Source organism: Girardinichthys multiradiatus, chromosome 9, assembly GCF_021462225.1.
Source record: "Girardinichthys multiradiatus isolate DD_20200921_A chromosome 9, DD_fGirMul_XY1, whole genome shotgun sequence".
NCBI classification, from domain to species: domain Eukaryota; kingdom Metazoa; phylum Chordata; class Actinopteri; order Cyprinodontiformes; family Goodeidae; genus Girardinichthys; species Girardinichthys multiradiatus.
Genome location: NC_061802.1, coordinates 389,172 through 404,787, shown reverse-complemented (window position 1 = coordinate 404,787; position 15,616 = coordinate 389,172). Strand labels below are relative to the sequence as shown.

Genomic DNA, 15,616 nt, shown 5'->3' with positions numbered 1-15,616 from the left:
ACTGTCCGTCTGACCATCAAAATGAAAGCATGCACATTCATTTTTAAACTTCAGAGGAATGTTCTGCCCAAATCTGTAACTGAGGTTTAAGCAAATGCGTCAGTAAATTAATGATGGTGGGCATGTGAATTTTAAACATGTTTGTATGCCTGTCAGAACGCGCTCAGGGAAAAGGTCCTCGGCGCTTTGAAGGCTGCCCGCGCCGCCTTTTCGGGAAACATCTCGCAGGTTTAACCGGATAATACGGGAATTATCTGTAGAGCAGTCACCTTCAGCACCAAGAAGCAAGCACAACACAGATTTAATCATTTTTATGTCAAGCTTGTTGTGGAAATGCTTCCATAAATCAGTTTTACATTCAGGCAGCTGTTCGGACAGCTTGCGTTGGACCGAGGCGGATTGTTTTTAAACACAAACGATCTTTAACTCCGCTTTATGAATATACTTAAACTCTAAAATTCTGTTATTCTAAACCTTGCCCGGTTCCGACCCGCAGTTTATATTAAAGTTTATTCTTTAAGCTTTAACTCTGAGTCTGAACCAGATTATTTTCTTTATTTTATCGGCGCTTAATCGGTCAGGTAAGCTAACAGCAGCTATATTAAAGAAACCAGCGAACTTTTAACTTCCTCCATCTACTGAACCTGGATCCGTCTGAGAATTGGTTCAGTTCGGCTGCAGGTTTAGGTTAAAGAGGTTGTTTTTAAATATGAAAAATAAAGATATCTGATTAAAGTCTGTCTTCAAACTAACAGATTGAACCGAGTTTAAATGGGCCCATATTTAAAAGGGCTTTCAAATGGAGTAGAACCTACCCTATTAAACAGTATTATGTTAATTTTACACCTCAAATCCGTTTTAAATCAGGTAATTAATTTATTATGGTTCCCAGTTTCCATAAACAGTCAGATCTTCCGTTTATGCTTTATTAATAAAATCAGGGTATAGTGAACAACCGTTGTGTAGGTGGGAGATTTACAGGTCGCTCCAGAACCAGTGGAGGTCCCAGAAGGAAACTTCATTTAGATTTAATCAGGACCCAAATATGATTATCAATGTGTGCAACATGTCAATAGCAAAGAACTGCTTGGATGCAATATTTGAGAGGATGTTATAAATGCTATGCAACGGTTCTGCATAGATGGACCTTCACGGTCCTCGATGCTCACACTTGATTTCTATCTTTGTTGGTCTCACTGCGACTGGTGGTGAAAATGTGGGTTCATCCTAGTCAACCCTCAGCATCAGCATGACAGTAGAAAGGTTTCCTGGCATTGTGCAGTCCTGATCTGAGCTGGTCCAAATGTGACGGGGATTTAAATCCTATCAAGGAGCTGGATCATCGAGAACAGCCACCAGAGGCTTCAGGGATGCATCTGAAAACACTGTCCAGGTTCTGGCATGAGGAGTGATGGCGTGATCAGGTGGTAACTGAAGCATCCAACAGTCAGAACAGTGAAGGTCAGGCAGAGGAAGCGTCATCTGAATTAAGCTTGGGGTTCAGTAGGTGCAGAAGACCTGATGTATTTGTGTTTCTTCACACTGGGATGCCTCATGTGGCCCCATGTAACCAGCATGGGGCCCTGTGTGACTTATGTACCTGTCCTCTGTGATGATTCACTGCTGGAGAGAATTATTCAGCAGGTGTCTCCAGGTGATCTGTGCTGGATCGGCTCTCACACATCAAGATGTTTTTATTTTTAAATTCAACACATTTTTTATAAAACTAGATTGAATGAGAGTAAAACGATGCTGGTTTGTTCCCAGTTAAAAGCGAAACTAAACAGCAACTCTAAAATCTTTCACAGATGATCGGAACAATAAACTGATCTGCAACCTCAAGCCTCACTAACTGTGTGTGTTTCCTCAGGTGAGGTGTCCTCCCAGTTCTTCTTCTTTGGTTAAATCATGGAGCTGGCGTATGTGTGTGAGTGGGAGAAACGTCCAAAGAGCACCCACTGTCCATCCATCCCTCTGGTCTGCTCCTGGTCCTGCAGGAACCTGGTGGCCTTCACCACTGACCTGAAGAATGAAGATGATGACAAAGGTACCCACAAAAATCTACCAAGATCCACAGACACTCACAGTGGGGGGTGGGAGATATGATGACATTAGGTTGTGGACCATTAGAAAGTGCATTCTGGTTGTATGCGTTCATCTTCATAAATGAACGCAGTGCTGCGTGTTCCTGGGTGGAGCTGACATTGTTGAGAGCTGTGAACTAAACCGTGCTGTTTTTAATACGAAGTTCTTTAAAAGCACTCAGTTACTCTGCTTTCCTTAGGGACAAACTTTCCTTATGTAGAAAGAGCTGCAGCATTTTCCTTCAAGGTGAGCACTGAGGGCCTGCTGTGTGTGTGTGTGTGTGTGTACGTGTGTGTGCAGGCAGCAAATACAAAGAATCTTTATTGTCACTGTAGCAAATAAACATTGAACAACAAATGTAATCGCAGTTCTCCACTTAATAACTAAAATATAGAGAAAGAAGAATAAAAAATATCAAAACCTAATACCTAAATAATCCGTAACTGTCTTCCATTCATGTCACATCATTTTGCACTTATTGCTTAGTCTGAACTGACAGAGAACCGTGTTCTGGACAAGACGCTGGGTTGCATTACAAACAGGAAGCGGTCCACTCTAACCCACTGAGATGATCACTCAGGAGGTCCTCGATCCATTGCTAGGTGGAGTGTGGTCCTGTGTGACAGTTTGGTCTCCAGTCTGTGGGGGAGGACAGTGTTGAATGCAGAGCAGCCGAGCGTAGCTCCCCCTGCTGCTCCAGATGGGACAGGACAGCATAAAGAGCAGTAGCCAGTGTCCTCTGTAGACTGTAGGCAAACTGGTGAGGATGAAGCATTGAATGAATAAATGACACGATGTGGAGTTTCTCGCAGCACGTCATAACCACAGGGGTCAGTGTAACTGCCCTGTAGGCATTAGAGGCCCTGTGATGAAGGTTTTCATGCAGGGTGGAACAGTGGACTTGAGACTGGGACTGGTTGAATATCCTGTTGAAGACTCCAGCCAACTGGTCTGCACAGCACTCATCCTGAGATGCCATCAGGTCCAGCTGCCTTCTGTGGGTTGATGGCCTGCAGCGTGCGTCTCACCTCGTCCTTCTCTATGACAATGGGCGTATTGGTTTCTGGGTAGGATCTAACTGTCTCTGATGGATCCACTTCAAACCGAGCAAAGTAGTGGTCCAGTTCCTCTGCCAGCGATAAATCATCTCCCACAGTTCCAGGACCAGTCCTGTAGTTGATCTTGTGCTGGACACCCATCCATACTTGCCTCCCGTTGTTGCTGTCCAGATGTTCCTCAGTCTTCCTTTTATAATCAGATTTTTGATCCTCCTCTCTAAGTTAGGAACGGTCATGTCGCCAGACCAGCCGCCTCTGGACGACCCTGGTCATCCAGGCGTTCAGACTGGGATAGACTCGTATGTGTTTATCCACTGTGACAATAATGCTGAAGCTTTTAATGTAGCACAGTTCACATCACTAAACATTTCCCAGTCTTCAAAAGTGTCCCAGCTGGTCCTACTGAAACGGTCCTGCAGCAGCTGAGAGGCTCCATCTGTCTTTATGCTGTTAGGGGCAGCTTTCCTCAGTGGGATTAAAACCAGTGTGGTGTGGTCAGAATGGCCCAGGTGTGGTAGCAGCGTGGTCCTAAAGCACTGTGTGATGTGTACCTTCTACAACGTGCTGCTGGAATTTAGGGCGCTCTGGATTTATTTCCACGTGGTTAACACCCCTGGCAACGACGTACAGGGCGCAGTCAGCTGACTGCTAATACTGCGGTGAAGGGGTTCGATAGCCGAGTTAGCGTTAGCATCTGGCGCTACGTATGATTTTGTTGGCGAGGGATCTGGAATTCATTTAATTCAATTCAGTTTATTTCTATTGGCTGATTCACAACAGTCAGGTTCATACATTCCAATTAATCGTAACCATTGAACAGTTCAGTCAGATTCAGTTATTTATTCAAATTGGATAAAAAGTTTTTCTATCTAAGGAAACCCAGCAGATTGCATCCAGTCAGTGACTTGCAGCATTCACTCCTCCTGGATGAGCATGTAGAGACAGTGGACAGTCACTGGCGTTGACTTTGCAGCAATCCCTCATACTGAGCATGCATGTAGCGACAGTGGAGAGGAAAAACTCCCTTTTAACAGGAAGAAACCTCCAGCAGAACCAGAACCAGGCTCAGTGTGAGCGGCCATCTGCCACGACCGACTGGAGGTTTGAGAGAACAGAGCAGAGACACAAAGAGAACAAAGAAGCACTGATCCAGGAGTACTTTCTATGGGAAGGAAAAGTAAATGTTAATGGATGTAGCTCCTTTAGTCGTTTCATCTAGAAAGAAAGAACAGATAAACTCTGATCCAGTTTTCAAGGTTAGAGTCTGAAAGAGAGAACATAGAGTTAGTTACAGTAGAAGCTCAGTCAGTAGCCATGTCTAGGAGAGAGAAAGGGTTAAACACTGAAAGACAGGGTCATGTGGATCATCTGTAGAAGGTGAGCATTAAGTTGTTGCCAGCAGAAGCTTGGACGATGCCCCTCTCCAGAAAGGTGTCACAGGTAGACTCAGAGTCAGGCCAGGTGTAGCTTCTAGGAAGAGAAAAGAAAGAACAAAGTTAAAAGCTGAAATAACAGCAAATAATGCAAAAAGGTTATTTGCTTAGTGAGGAAAACACTGGGGAGCGGTGCTTTAGTAAGTCGCTTATGTAGCCTTACTGATGCACCGGCCCTGCAGCACCGCTAGGAGGATAATCCACGGAGAGCCGGGATTCTCGCTATGTCGACCAGAATGTTGTAGGAGCGGAGAAACTCTGATGAAACACTCCCCTCGCTGCATTTGTTAATCTTAAAAGGTTCCTGCCAGCTGTCAGCTCGACATGTATGTTAAACAAGTGGTGATACTAGCACACTAAACCCTGAGGTGAAGAGGACCGATCCGCTGCGTCCGTGTGCGCTGCCATTTTCTCATCCCACATTCAGGCCACTTTTGCCTTCTTTTTAGGACCTATATTGAAAATGTAGACGAACGGTTCTCCCGTCACTTTAAACTTGACTTTGGCGCCTCCAATCTGTTTTATACTTAAAGATTGCAACAGAAGCCTCTGACCTAACAGACCAACGGGTCAAACAGCAAAGAGAAGCGACAGCTTCCATACGGGTCGGTAGCTCGATCGATGTAGTAGATCGATGTTCTTCGACAGAATCAAGATTTCATTAAAGAGCAACATTGTGCTGTTTTAACTCCTTTATGACCAAAATAATTTAAAGCCCTCCTGGATTTATTTATCATGACTGAGCGTTTCTACTGCTTTATCCAGGACATCAGGCAGTTAATCAGGATTACTGAGCAGCTTGAAGGATCAAACTAAATCATGCCAGGTCCTGCCTGGGCTGACTAGATGGTAAGAAGACCGGTTTTAGTGATCTTATCACAAACCTAGTCTAAATGGATTTTGTTTGGTCAAATTTCATAGTTTTGTGATGATGAAAACAATAAAATGAACATTTAAATGAATGAAAGCTGCTGTTTCAGGACAACAGGAGCAAATAACATAAACCACATGCTAGTTAGTGAAGGATGTCATGACCTATTTCTAAAAATCTGATTAATGAGAACTAGTTGATGTTGTGAACTTAGTTCAGAGTGTTTAGATGATGAACTATGAACATGAATCAGTTCCTTTGAATTGAATTTAGAACCAGTTCCCTCAATGCAGCCCCAGTGCAGCCAGATAGACAACTTACACGTCCACTAAGGAAACATGCAAACAAGAGGTTCATTTTCAGGAAGTCAGCATCTTGCTGAGCGGAGGGAACGAGAGTCAGCCCGCTATGTTCTGGTGGACCTCTGCTTCCATGATCTGAAGGAAGGACTGGTTTTGACCAAGCAATAGGAGAATATCAACATCAGGTCTGGGAGGTGGGATTTGGTCTGCCTTGGGTGGGTGTGGGCAGCAGCAGGAGTTGGAAGCTCTGACCTGTTGTCAGGGAGAGTCAGCCATTTCTTCTTGGTCCTAATGCTTCAGACACTCCCATTTAGTCCTCTAAAACATGCTGACTCTTCTAGCTTTGACAGAGTTATAACAGAAACTTGATCCTGATTTGAGGTTGGCCTGCAGGACCAGGAGTTTTCAATGCATCAAGGTGCTGCATGGTTCTGATTTGAAGTAATCTAAACCCACAGATAACCAAATAAATCAGGTACAGACCAACAAAGGCCCAGAGACCCACTCAGATGTTGCTCCACTCAGACCTGTTCAGGCTCCACCTCCAGACATCCTCAGCTTTGTTTTTCAGACATCAGTCACATGATCCACATCATTGACTCCGAGCATCCCTGGGACGTGTTCTCCATCAACTCTGGCCACAGCGAGGTCATTTCTTGTCTGGAGTGGGACCAGTCTGGTGAGGTTTCCCTGCAGCTTAGGCTGCTAGTGGTGGTCAGGTTTTCTAACTCCAAGGTTCCTTTTTGTTTTAATGCTGTTCTGCTGTGTTCTTGCTGGGTTCTGAAGGTTCTAGGCTGCTGTCCGCTGATGGCGACGGTCAGATTAAATGCTGGTCCATGTCGGACCACCTGGTCAACAGCTGGGAGAGGGTCCTCTCCAGCTCTGTGGACGGAGATCCCATCGTGGCTCTGAGCTGGCTGCACAACGGCGTCAAACTGGCACTGCATGTGGAGATGGTGAGGTCACTTCCTGTCAGTTATTGGCCAATAGAATGCTGCAGAGCAGGCAAATGCGTCATCCTGTCTCCTCTTGCTTCAGTCCGGTTCCACCAACTTCGGGGAGAAGTTTTCGCGGGTGAAGTTCTCTCCGTCTCTCACTCTGTTTGGCGGGAAGCCTATGGAGGGCTGGTTGGCGGTGACCGTGAGCGGCCTGGTCACCGTGTCGCTGCTGAAGCCAGGGGGCGCCCTGCTGACAGCCAGTGAGAGCCTGTGTCGGCTGCGAGGACGCGTGGCATTGGCCGACATCGCCTTCACAGGAGGAGGCAACATCGTGGTGGCCGCCACCGATGGCAGCAGCTCCTCCCCGGTTCAGTTTTACAAGGTGAGAGTGAGCCAGCGTTGGTTGCTACGGTAACATGCCATTTCGGTGAGGTAAACAGTTTGGTGTGTGCGTTCAGGTGGTGGTAAGCGTTGTGAGCGAGAAGTGTCGTATCGACACTGAGCTGCTGCCATCGCTGTTCCTGCGTTGCACCACCGACCCGATGAGGAGGGACAAATACCCAGCTGTCACTCATCTCAAGTTTCTGACCCGAGAGAACTCGGAGCAGGTGACCTGTGGCACCAGTTCCACCAGTATGAGCAACGTTTGACTGCGAGCAGCTCTCTGACAACTCAACTGTGTTTCAGGTGCTGCTGTGTGCATCCAATCAGAACGGCAGCATTGTGGAGTGTTGGTCCCTGAGGAAGGAGGGACTTCCTGTCAACAACATCTTCCAGCATCGATCTCCAGTTGGTAAGAGACTCACACTAGTTATACTGATCAAAATGCAGAGCCCTATCTTGACCCCTGACCCCTGACCCCTTCTGTGTGCAGTGGGTGAGAAGCAGCCAACTATCCTGAAGTGGAGGATCCTGACGACCACCAGTGACCTGGAGCGAGTGTCTGCCGTGGCTCTGCCCAAACTGCCCATCTCCATCTCCAACACCGACCTGAAGGTGGCGTCAGACACCAAGTTCTGCCCCGGCCTCGGTGAGCAGAGCCAGCAGAACTGTCCGACTGAAACAGTCTTTAAATTAAAGTATTACAGGTCCTTCTCAAAATATTAGCATATTGTGATAAAGTTCATTATTTTCCATAATGTCATGATGAAAATTTAACATTCATATATTTTAGATTCATTGCACACGAACTGAAATATTTCAGGTCTTTTATTGTCTTAATACGGATGATTTTGGCATACAGCTCATGAAAACCCAAAATTCCTATCTCACAAAATTAGCATATCATTAAAAGGGTCTCTAAACGAGCTATGAACCTAATCATCTGAATCAACGAGTTAACTCTAAACACCTGCAAAAGATTCCTGAGGCCTTTAAAACTCCCAGCCTGGTTCATCACTCAAAACCCCAATCATGGGTAAGACTGCCGACCTGACTGCTGTCCAGAAGGCCACTATTGACACCCTCAAGCAAGAGGGTCAGACACAGAAAGACATTTCTGAACGAATAGGCTGTTCCCAGAGTGCTGTATCAAGGCACCTCAGTGGGAAGTCTGTGGGAAGGAAAAAGTGTGGCAGAAAACGCTGCACAACGAGAAGAGGTGACCGGACCCTGAGGAAGATTGTGGAGAAGGGCCGATTCCAGACCTTGGGGGACCTGCGGAAGCAGTGGACTGAGTCTGGAGTAGAAACATCCAGAGCCACCGTGCACAGGCGTGTGCAGGAAATGGGCTACAGGTGCTGCATTCCCCAGACCTGGGCTACAGAGAAGCAGCACTGGACTGTTGCTCAGTGGTCCAAAGTACTTTTTTCGGATGAAAGCAAATTCTGCATGTCATTCAGAAATCAAGGTGCCAGAGTCTGGAGGAAGACTGGGGAGAAGGAAATGCCAAAATGCCAGAAGTCCAGTGTCAAGTACCCACAGTCAGTGATGGTCTGGGGTGCCGTGTCAGCTGCTGGTGTTGGTCCACTGTGTTTTATCAAGGGCAGGGTCAATGCAGCTAGCTATCAGGAGATTTTGGAGCACTTCATGCTTCCATCTGCTGAAAAGCTTTATGGAGATGAAGATTTCATTTTTCAGCACGACCTGGCACCTGCTCACAGTGCCAAAACCACTGGTAAATGGTTTACTGACCATGGTATCACTGTGCTCAATTGGCCTGCCAACTCTCCTGACCTGAACCCCATAGAGAATCTGTGGGATATTGTGAAGAGAACGTTGAGAGACTCAAGACCCAACACTCTGGATGAGCTAAAGGCAGCTATCGAAGCATCCTGGGCCTCCATAAGACCTCAGCAGTGCCACAGGCTGATTGCCTCCATGCCACGCCGCATTGAAGCAGTCATTTCTGCCAAAGGATTCCCGACCAAGTATTGAGTGCATAACTGTACATGATTATTTGAAGGTTGACGTTTTTTGTATTAAAAACACTTTTCTTTTATTGGTCGGATGAAATATGCTAATTTTATGAGATAGGAATTTTGGGTTTTCATGAGCTGTATGCCAAAATCATCCGTATTAAGACAATAAAAGACCTGAAATATTTCAGTTAGTGTGCAATGAATCTAAAATATATGAATGTTAAATTTTCATCATTACATTATAGAAAATAATGAACTTTATCACAATATGCTAATATTTTGAGAAGGACCTGTATGTGACCCACCTGTCCTGTTCTGGTTCTCAGGTTTGGCTCTGGGCTTCCATGATGGCAGCATCCAGATCCTCCACCGCCTCTCCCTCCACACCATGGGGGTCTTCTACGGCTCCTCCTCCTCTGCCCAGCGGCCCGGAGATGAGGCCGCCATCAAACGCCAGAGGACCGCAGGCCCCACGCTCCACTTCAAGGCCTTGCAGTTCTCCTGGACCTCGTTGGCCCTGGCTGGAGTCGACAGCCATGGAAAGGTGAGGCAGAACACCTGGATATTAAAACTGGAAACTGTTCCTGATTCGAGGTGAAACGATTCCTCCAGTGACTCAAAAGATTCAATTTAAAATAGAATCCCTTTCTTTGGTTCTTTATTTCATAGAACCTATTTATGTCCTGCCTGGGTCCCGTGTTTCACAGGGGACACTTGTTGCGGTTGCACAACCTGTCTCTGTTAACATTATCCCTGATTGAGAGAGGAGATTATGAACAGGAAGCTGGGGGAAAAGACCCAAAACGTTTAAAAGCAAAGAACCCTGAGAGAAAATGATGATGAGATGCTGTGATCCAGAAAGGAGGTTCTGAAGGAGTCTGTGTCCACGTGGACCAGCTGCTTTCTGCTCTGTCTGGAGCACTGTGATACACATCCTGTTGGCCGCGAGAACATCTGTCACGGTGCACCGAGGTCAAAGTTCAGCCGAGACCTGGGCGCACCGTGCTCCTCCGCAACGTTGTTGCACGGAGAAGCGGTAGAGGTGAACGGATATCAGAGAGCAGCGGAGCTCAAGGTGCATTTGGTGTAGAAACCCATAAACAGCTTCATCTTCACAAATAATCAGTCTAATGTTGGAGCCACAGACAGATGGATGATCCAGAGCCATCATGAACAAACCTGAGTCCAGATGTGAGGAAGAAAGCTTCAAATGACATGCTGCAATGATCCAAACGCTCCACAAATGGATCAGTTTGGTTCTGAGCATCTTAACACACAGATATTCAACAACAATGTTGAGATGAACTTCTACATGTCCAGCTTAGAAGATCCAGGAGGAGCTTGTCTGTACCTGTTTTACTGTCAAAGAAATATTTGCTAGAGAACCCAGATAAAAGGTTGAGGATCATCATGGAGCTCCTGTTGCACACCGACACGACTCACTGTGAGTTTGATTTTATTCTTAGAAATAAGACGTTTCATTCATTCATCCAGAGCTTCTGTTTCTACAGCCGAGACCCAGTGAGACACAAGCTCTCGCCTTCTACATCACACAAGTCAAAACTATTGTTTCTAGATTTTATTGTGAAGTTTAATCAAATCTGGAACGATGTTCCTAGCAGAACGTTGCTCTCCATAACAACAGGTAGAAATGATTACAGCTTTATTCATAGATCACTTTAAACCCCTGCAGAAGCAAAGACCTGAACACAGAATAAATGAACCAGCAGGAAACCAAAATAAACCAGTAATAAAACGCAACCACTTCTGTATTTGTGAATACCTGCAATCATTGTCACTTTAGCATAAGGATCTCCACATTTTACTGTACATAAGTTATTTGATTCTATTATTTCTACTTGTTTCTACTCATGCACCTTGTTCTTCTTTGATTGCACATTTCTTCCTGACTTTCTGCACCTGTGTGTTACTAAGAGCTGCTGTAACGACTTGAGTTCTCTATTGTGAGGTCAATAAAGTCCATCTTATTAATTAAAATCAGTCAGAATGAGGAAAAACTATTTAAAAATCAGATGGGGTCAAAGGTCAGAGAGAAGACGCCTGTCTGATGTTCAAGGGAAGGTCGTTCCATTATTTTGGAGCTGCTTGAGCAAAAACACGGTCTCCTCTGAGCTTACTCTTCATCTTCAGGACGCTGAGGAGCAGCTGATCGTCTGACCCGAGGGACCATGAGGGAGTGTAGGGACGCCGCACCTGTCCAAGCAAAAGCAAATAAAAGAACTGAAAAGGAATCCTTAAATGAACAGACAGGGAGGTCAGACTTTGGCGTGTCAGTTGAAAGACCTGCAGCAGCGTTCTGGTTCCTCTGAAGCTGAGAGATGCAGGAACCACTGGTTCCCTCATAAAGTCTGTCACAGTAGTCCAGCCGAGTGGATCGCTGGTTCCAACTGCGGCTGAGTAAAAATTGGCCTTCATTTAGCCAGCTGCTACTTTGACCCACAGGTGGGTCTGATCTACCGGGCCAAGGAACCAACATCTACATGAGGTTCTCAGTGGAGCTTCCATACCTTCACCTCAGTTTTTCTCATTGAAGTTCAGAGCCATCCAGGCACACGGTGCTAACAACAGGTAGATCCAGGTCACTGAACTGACTGTAGATAGAGGGCTGGGGTTTACATGTGAGCAGGTAAAGTTCTGGTTCTGGTGGTGGAGGGGACATGTGCTGGTTATCCAATTAATCTATTGATTATTAGATAGATGACTTGACCCTGACCCAAAATGGGTTCTGTTCCTGAATGAAATGAAAAACATTCAAGTAAAGCAGTGTATTTACACCACTCTTCTGAGCTAATCAGGAGTGATCAGATGTTAGATGATGTTTCCAGCTGCCCATCAGTCCACTCTGTCCAGAGGCTCAGTACTGGTTGGAATCCGGCCCGGTGTTCTGGTGAAACAAGCAAATAAAGAAAACTCACAGCCATCATTTCTACATTTATTTTGAATAAAACGAATAATTTCTGAGAAAAGCTTTGCCCTGAACGGGTTTTATGTCTTCCTGCTGTAACGCGCCAGGTCTCCTCCTCTCATTAACCAGTGGCTGTTTGATCCTCAGCTCCACATGCTGCGAGTGTCACCCTCCATGGGTCAGGTTCTGGAGATGAACACCACACTGCGCCACCTGCTGTTCTTGCTGGAGTACTGCATGGTGACGGGCTACGACTGGTGGGACGTCCTGCTGCACGTGCAGCCCAACATGGTCCACAACCTGGTGGAGAAACTGCACGAGGAGTACATGAGGCAGAACCAGGCACTGCAGCAGGTCAGAACCTGCTCTACTGCACTGTCGATTATTAATAAGTCTCTGATTGGAATACGATCCTTTTTATTGATCGGTCATCTGTCCTCTCATTCAGGTTCTGGCAACACGTATCGTAGCTGTCAAAGCCTCTCTCTGTAAACTGTCCACGGCGACGGCTGCCAGAGCATGTGATTTCCACGCCAAACTGCTGCTGATCGCCATCAGCTCCACCCTCAAGTCTCTGCTGAGGCCGCACGTCCTCAACACGCCTGACAAGAGTCCAGGTGACCGCCTGACCGAGATCTGCGCCAAGAACACAGACACAGGTAAAACCAGCACACCTGGGGGCAGCAATCAGGTACTGGAGTACGGCTGACCTGAGCATTGTGTCTCCTTAGACATTGATAAGGTGATGATCAATCTGAAGACGGAGGAGTTTGTGCTGGATGGTCCTCCCCTTCAGTCACTGCAGCAGCTCATCCAGTGGGTGGGAGACTTCGTCCTGTATCTGCTTTCAAACCTGCCCAACCAGGTGAGTCAGGTGGGTACAGCGCACACAGCGGATGATCCATGTGGACAGACTGAACGCAGGTCTGCAGGCGTAGCACAGTGGAGGACGCCATCTCAGATGAACTGTGTGAGATCAATAACATTACAAAAATAAAATCATCACAGATTAAACGCCTGCAAAAGAAATTCAGCCGCCGCATCACACCTGACTCCATGTTCGCATTTATTTACAGGTTCCTTAAAGGGGAACTTTGACCCTCCCCCACCCCTAAGGGTAGATGTTGACCTCTTGCCTCTGTTTGGCTGTCTCCTGCAGGGCTCCATTGTTCGGCCCGGTTTTGGCTTCATGAGAGACGGTGCATCTTTGGGAATGCTGAGGGAGATGCTGGTGATGATCCGGATCTGGGGTCTGCTGAAGCCTGGCTGCCTCCCCACCTTCACCGCCATGTCAGACAACCAGGACAGCATGCAGCTGCTGTTCAGACTGCTCACCAAACTGTGGCTGTGCTGTAAGAGAAATATTCCTGGTGTTACACACCTGTAACACAGCTGATGTTTCATGGCTGTAACATGATACCGTAACACAGCTGTCCTCTTCATATCGACCATTGGAACTAGACATGATTTCCTGCCAGGCTAAAGGTACTCCTGCAGTTTGGCTCCTCATCATGAAAACAGTAGATTAGCTCATCCACAGACTTGCAAAAAACAATCACTACCCAAAATGTTGCCAATAATCTGAGCACACAGAATGGGTCTCCTGACAGCTGACCAGAGCACAAGGTTAATCAACCACTAAATGTAAAAAACCAACTAAAAGGAAAATGAATATCTGAGTCCTGCATGGCCTGAAACACGGCAGCAGAGAGATCACGATGGAAGCTGCCACATTACTCAGCTTCTTGTCACCACGAACGCTGTTGTCCGTGAATTTGTCTTGATAAAACCGATGACCTCCTCTGCTCTGCTCTGTCTGGTGCCGCCATATCGTCCAACCTCAAACGGTTATTGAGTTTTTCAACAGTTTCTCTCCTCGTCAGATTATCCAAATGTAGCACTCAACAGAAGCAGTTTAGATGGAAACGAGCTGACATGTCTCTCCTCCAGGATGACTCGGTGAAGAAAGTTTCCTCTTCCATCCAGAACCTTTTTCCCTCTAAAATAAGTTCCTACTGTATTGATGCAACATCTCTGACCGCTGTAATTCTTGTCGGGCTCTTTAACTGTCGCCATGATGCCGCCACTGACCTGAAACAGATGCAGGCTTTCTGGATGGGTGGGGTGAAGAGCATGTAAGTGATGCATTCAGGAGCATTAGGAAAACAACTAAGCTTCCAGTTAATTGTATGCAGATGGGTATGGATTCTATGGAAATTCATATCAGTTTGGCGATGGTGTAATATTTGTTTCTTGCATGTCATAAATGATGTTATGAATATTGTTACATCGCTCAGCTGTAATGCACGTTAGATATTGATCTAAAACGCCTGCAGTTAATCCCCAGCTCCTGTCCCCTATCTGGCAGCACGGGACGACGGCCTCCCCCAGGAACCCGATGAGAGCCTCATAGATGAGTGTTGTCTGCTGCCCAGTCAGCTGCTGGTTCCCAGTATGGACTGGCTCCCAGTGAATGATGGTATTATCGTGAAGTTGCAGGGAAAGCTTCCACTGCGGCTGCAGTTTGGAAAAGCCTCATCGTTACAAGGAGCAGGAGGCGCCGCTCCCCTGGACGTCTTCACCAGGTAAACCTCAGCTGGTCAGTCAGAGCAGACTGTGATCCAGGTCCAGATGAACGGATTTGTGCTTGTTTTCAGGAGTCCTGGAGCTCAGAAGATGGATAACCTGCGCTGCATTCACATGGGCGTCAGTCCCACTGAAGAGAGTAAGGCCTGCACCAGGTGAGTCCACAGGAAGTGATGTCATTGCAGCACAGGATTTATTCATCTGTTACGTTTGATTTTCTGATCCTGATCTCAGTTATTCATCATGTTTGGTGTGTTTGAAACATGATGTTGAAGTGGTCAGCTGTAAGGTGTGAAACTCCGCCCCCTTCAGGTGTGGCTGTGTGACGATGCTTCGCTCCCCCAACAAGACCAATGCCATTAAGCAGTGGGAGCAGCGCTGGATCAAGAACTGCCTGTGTGGGGGTCTATGGAGGAGGATCCCGCCCACGTTCTCCTGAACACACCTGAGCAGGTGTGTTCACCCTCACTGTGGTCATGTAGCTGGACACAAGTTCTGAATGAAGCAGGCGTAAGGACCAGAACCTCCTGCTTTAAAACCTACGAGGCTGCAGCGCCCCCTGTCTTCTGTAAATAAAACCTGTTTTTCTAATAAAGATTCCAAACTTATTTAAGTCTGTCGTCTGTCTCAGATCCAACCAAGTGTCCGTGCTCTACTGTGAAGGTCAGTTCTTTGTTGGTTCTGCTCTAAACGGATCAGTTGGTTCAGGTCCAGATGACGCATCAGAGTGCTGTTAAATTTTCAGATGATTTTTTTATAAAAAGCCCTGACCCAACCAACAGGTGGAGATGGGGGCACCTGGATGGACCGCCGGCCTATCACAAGACAAACACAGGGACACTCAGCTGGAACCAACTCAAATGAGTTTGGACTGTGGGATGAGACCATAGCACCAACAGAACCTGGAAATTCACACAGAGAGGACCGGGAGCTGAGAGCACTGGGTCCTTTCTGAACTCTGAGCCTGTGAGTGTGATGAGTCACCTGATCTGCTGAAACACCAGCAGATCAGAGGTTCTGGAGCTAGTCTTCCTTAAGGTCATGTCAGGTGTTTGTG

The 15,616-nt window shown here is 46.7% G+C and overlaps 1 protein-coding gene across 1 annotated transcript; it reads left to right on the top strand.

The window, feature by feature from the left end:
* Positions 1-240: 240 nt before the first annotated feature.
* med16 (mediator complex subunit 16) lies at positions 241-15,167 on the top strand. Its single transcript, XM_047374358.1, has 16 exons — positions 241-581; positions 1,871-2,047; positions 6,321-6,428; positions 6,536-6,705; positions 6,788-7,069; positions 7,146-7,295; positions 7,375-7,480; positions 7,562-7,717; positions 9,374-9,591; positions 12,121-12,327; positions 12,422-12,632; positions 12,705-12,847; positions 13,133-13,325; positions 14,342-14,558; positions 14,631-14,714; positions 14,872-15,167. Exons 2-16 carry the CDS (start codon positions 1,909-1,911, stop codon positions 14,996-14,998), a joined length of 2,511 nt encoding a protein of 836 aa, XP_047230314.1. The 5' UTR covers positions 241-581; positions 1,871-1,908; the 3' UTR covers positions 14,999-15,167.
* The last annotated feature ends 449 nt before the right edge of the window (positions 15,168-15,616 follow it).

What these genes read in the sequence shown, in the direction of transcription:
- med16 (XM_047374358.1), top strand. Translation starts at nt 1,909, where the DNA reads ATGGAGCTGGCGTATGTGTGTGAGTGGGAGAAACGTCCAAAGAGCACC. An exon ending in CCCGAGAGAACTCGGAGCAG is followed by an intron (nt 7,296 to 7,374) that starts GTGACCTGTGGC and finishes ACTGTGTTTCAG; the next exon opens with GTGCTGCTGTGTGCATCCAA. An exon ending in CAAGTTCTGCCCCGGCCTCG is followed by an intron (nt 7,718 to 9,373) that starts GTGAGCAGAGCC and finishes TCTGGTTCTCAG; the next exon opens with GTTTGGCTCTGGGCTTCCAT.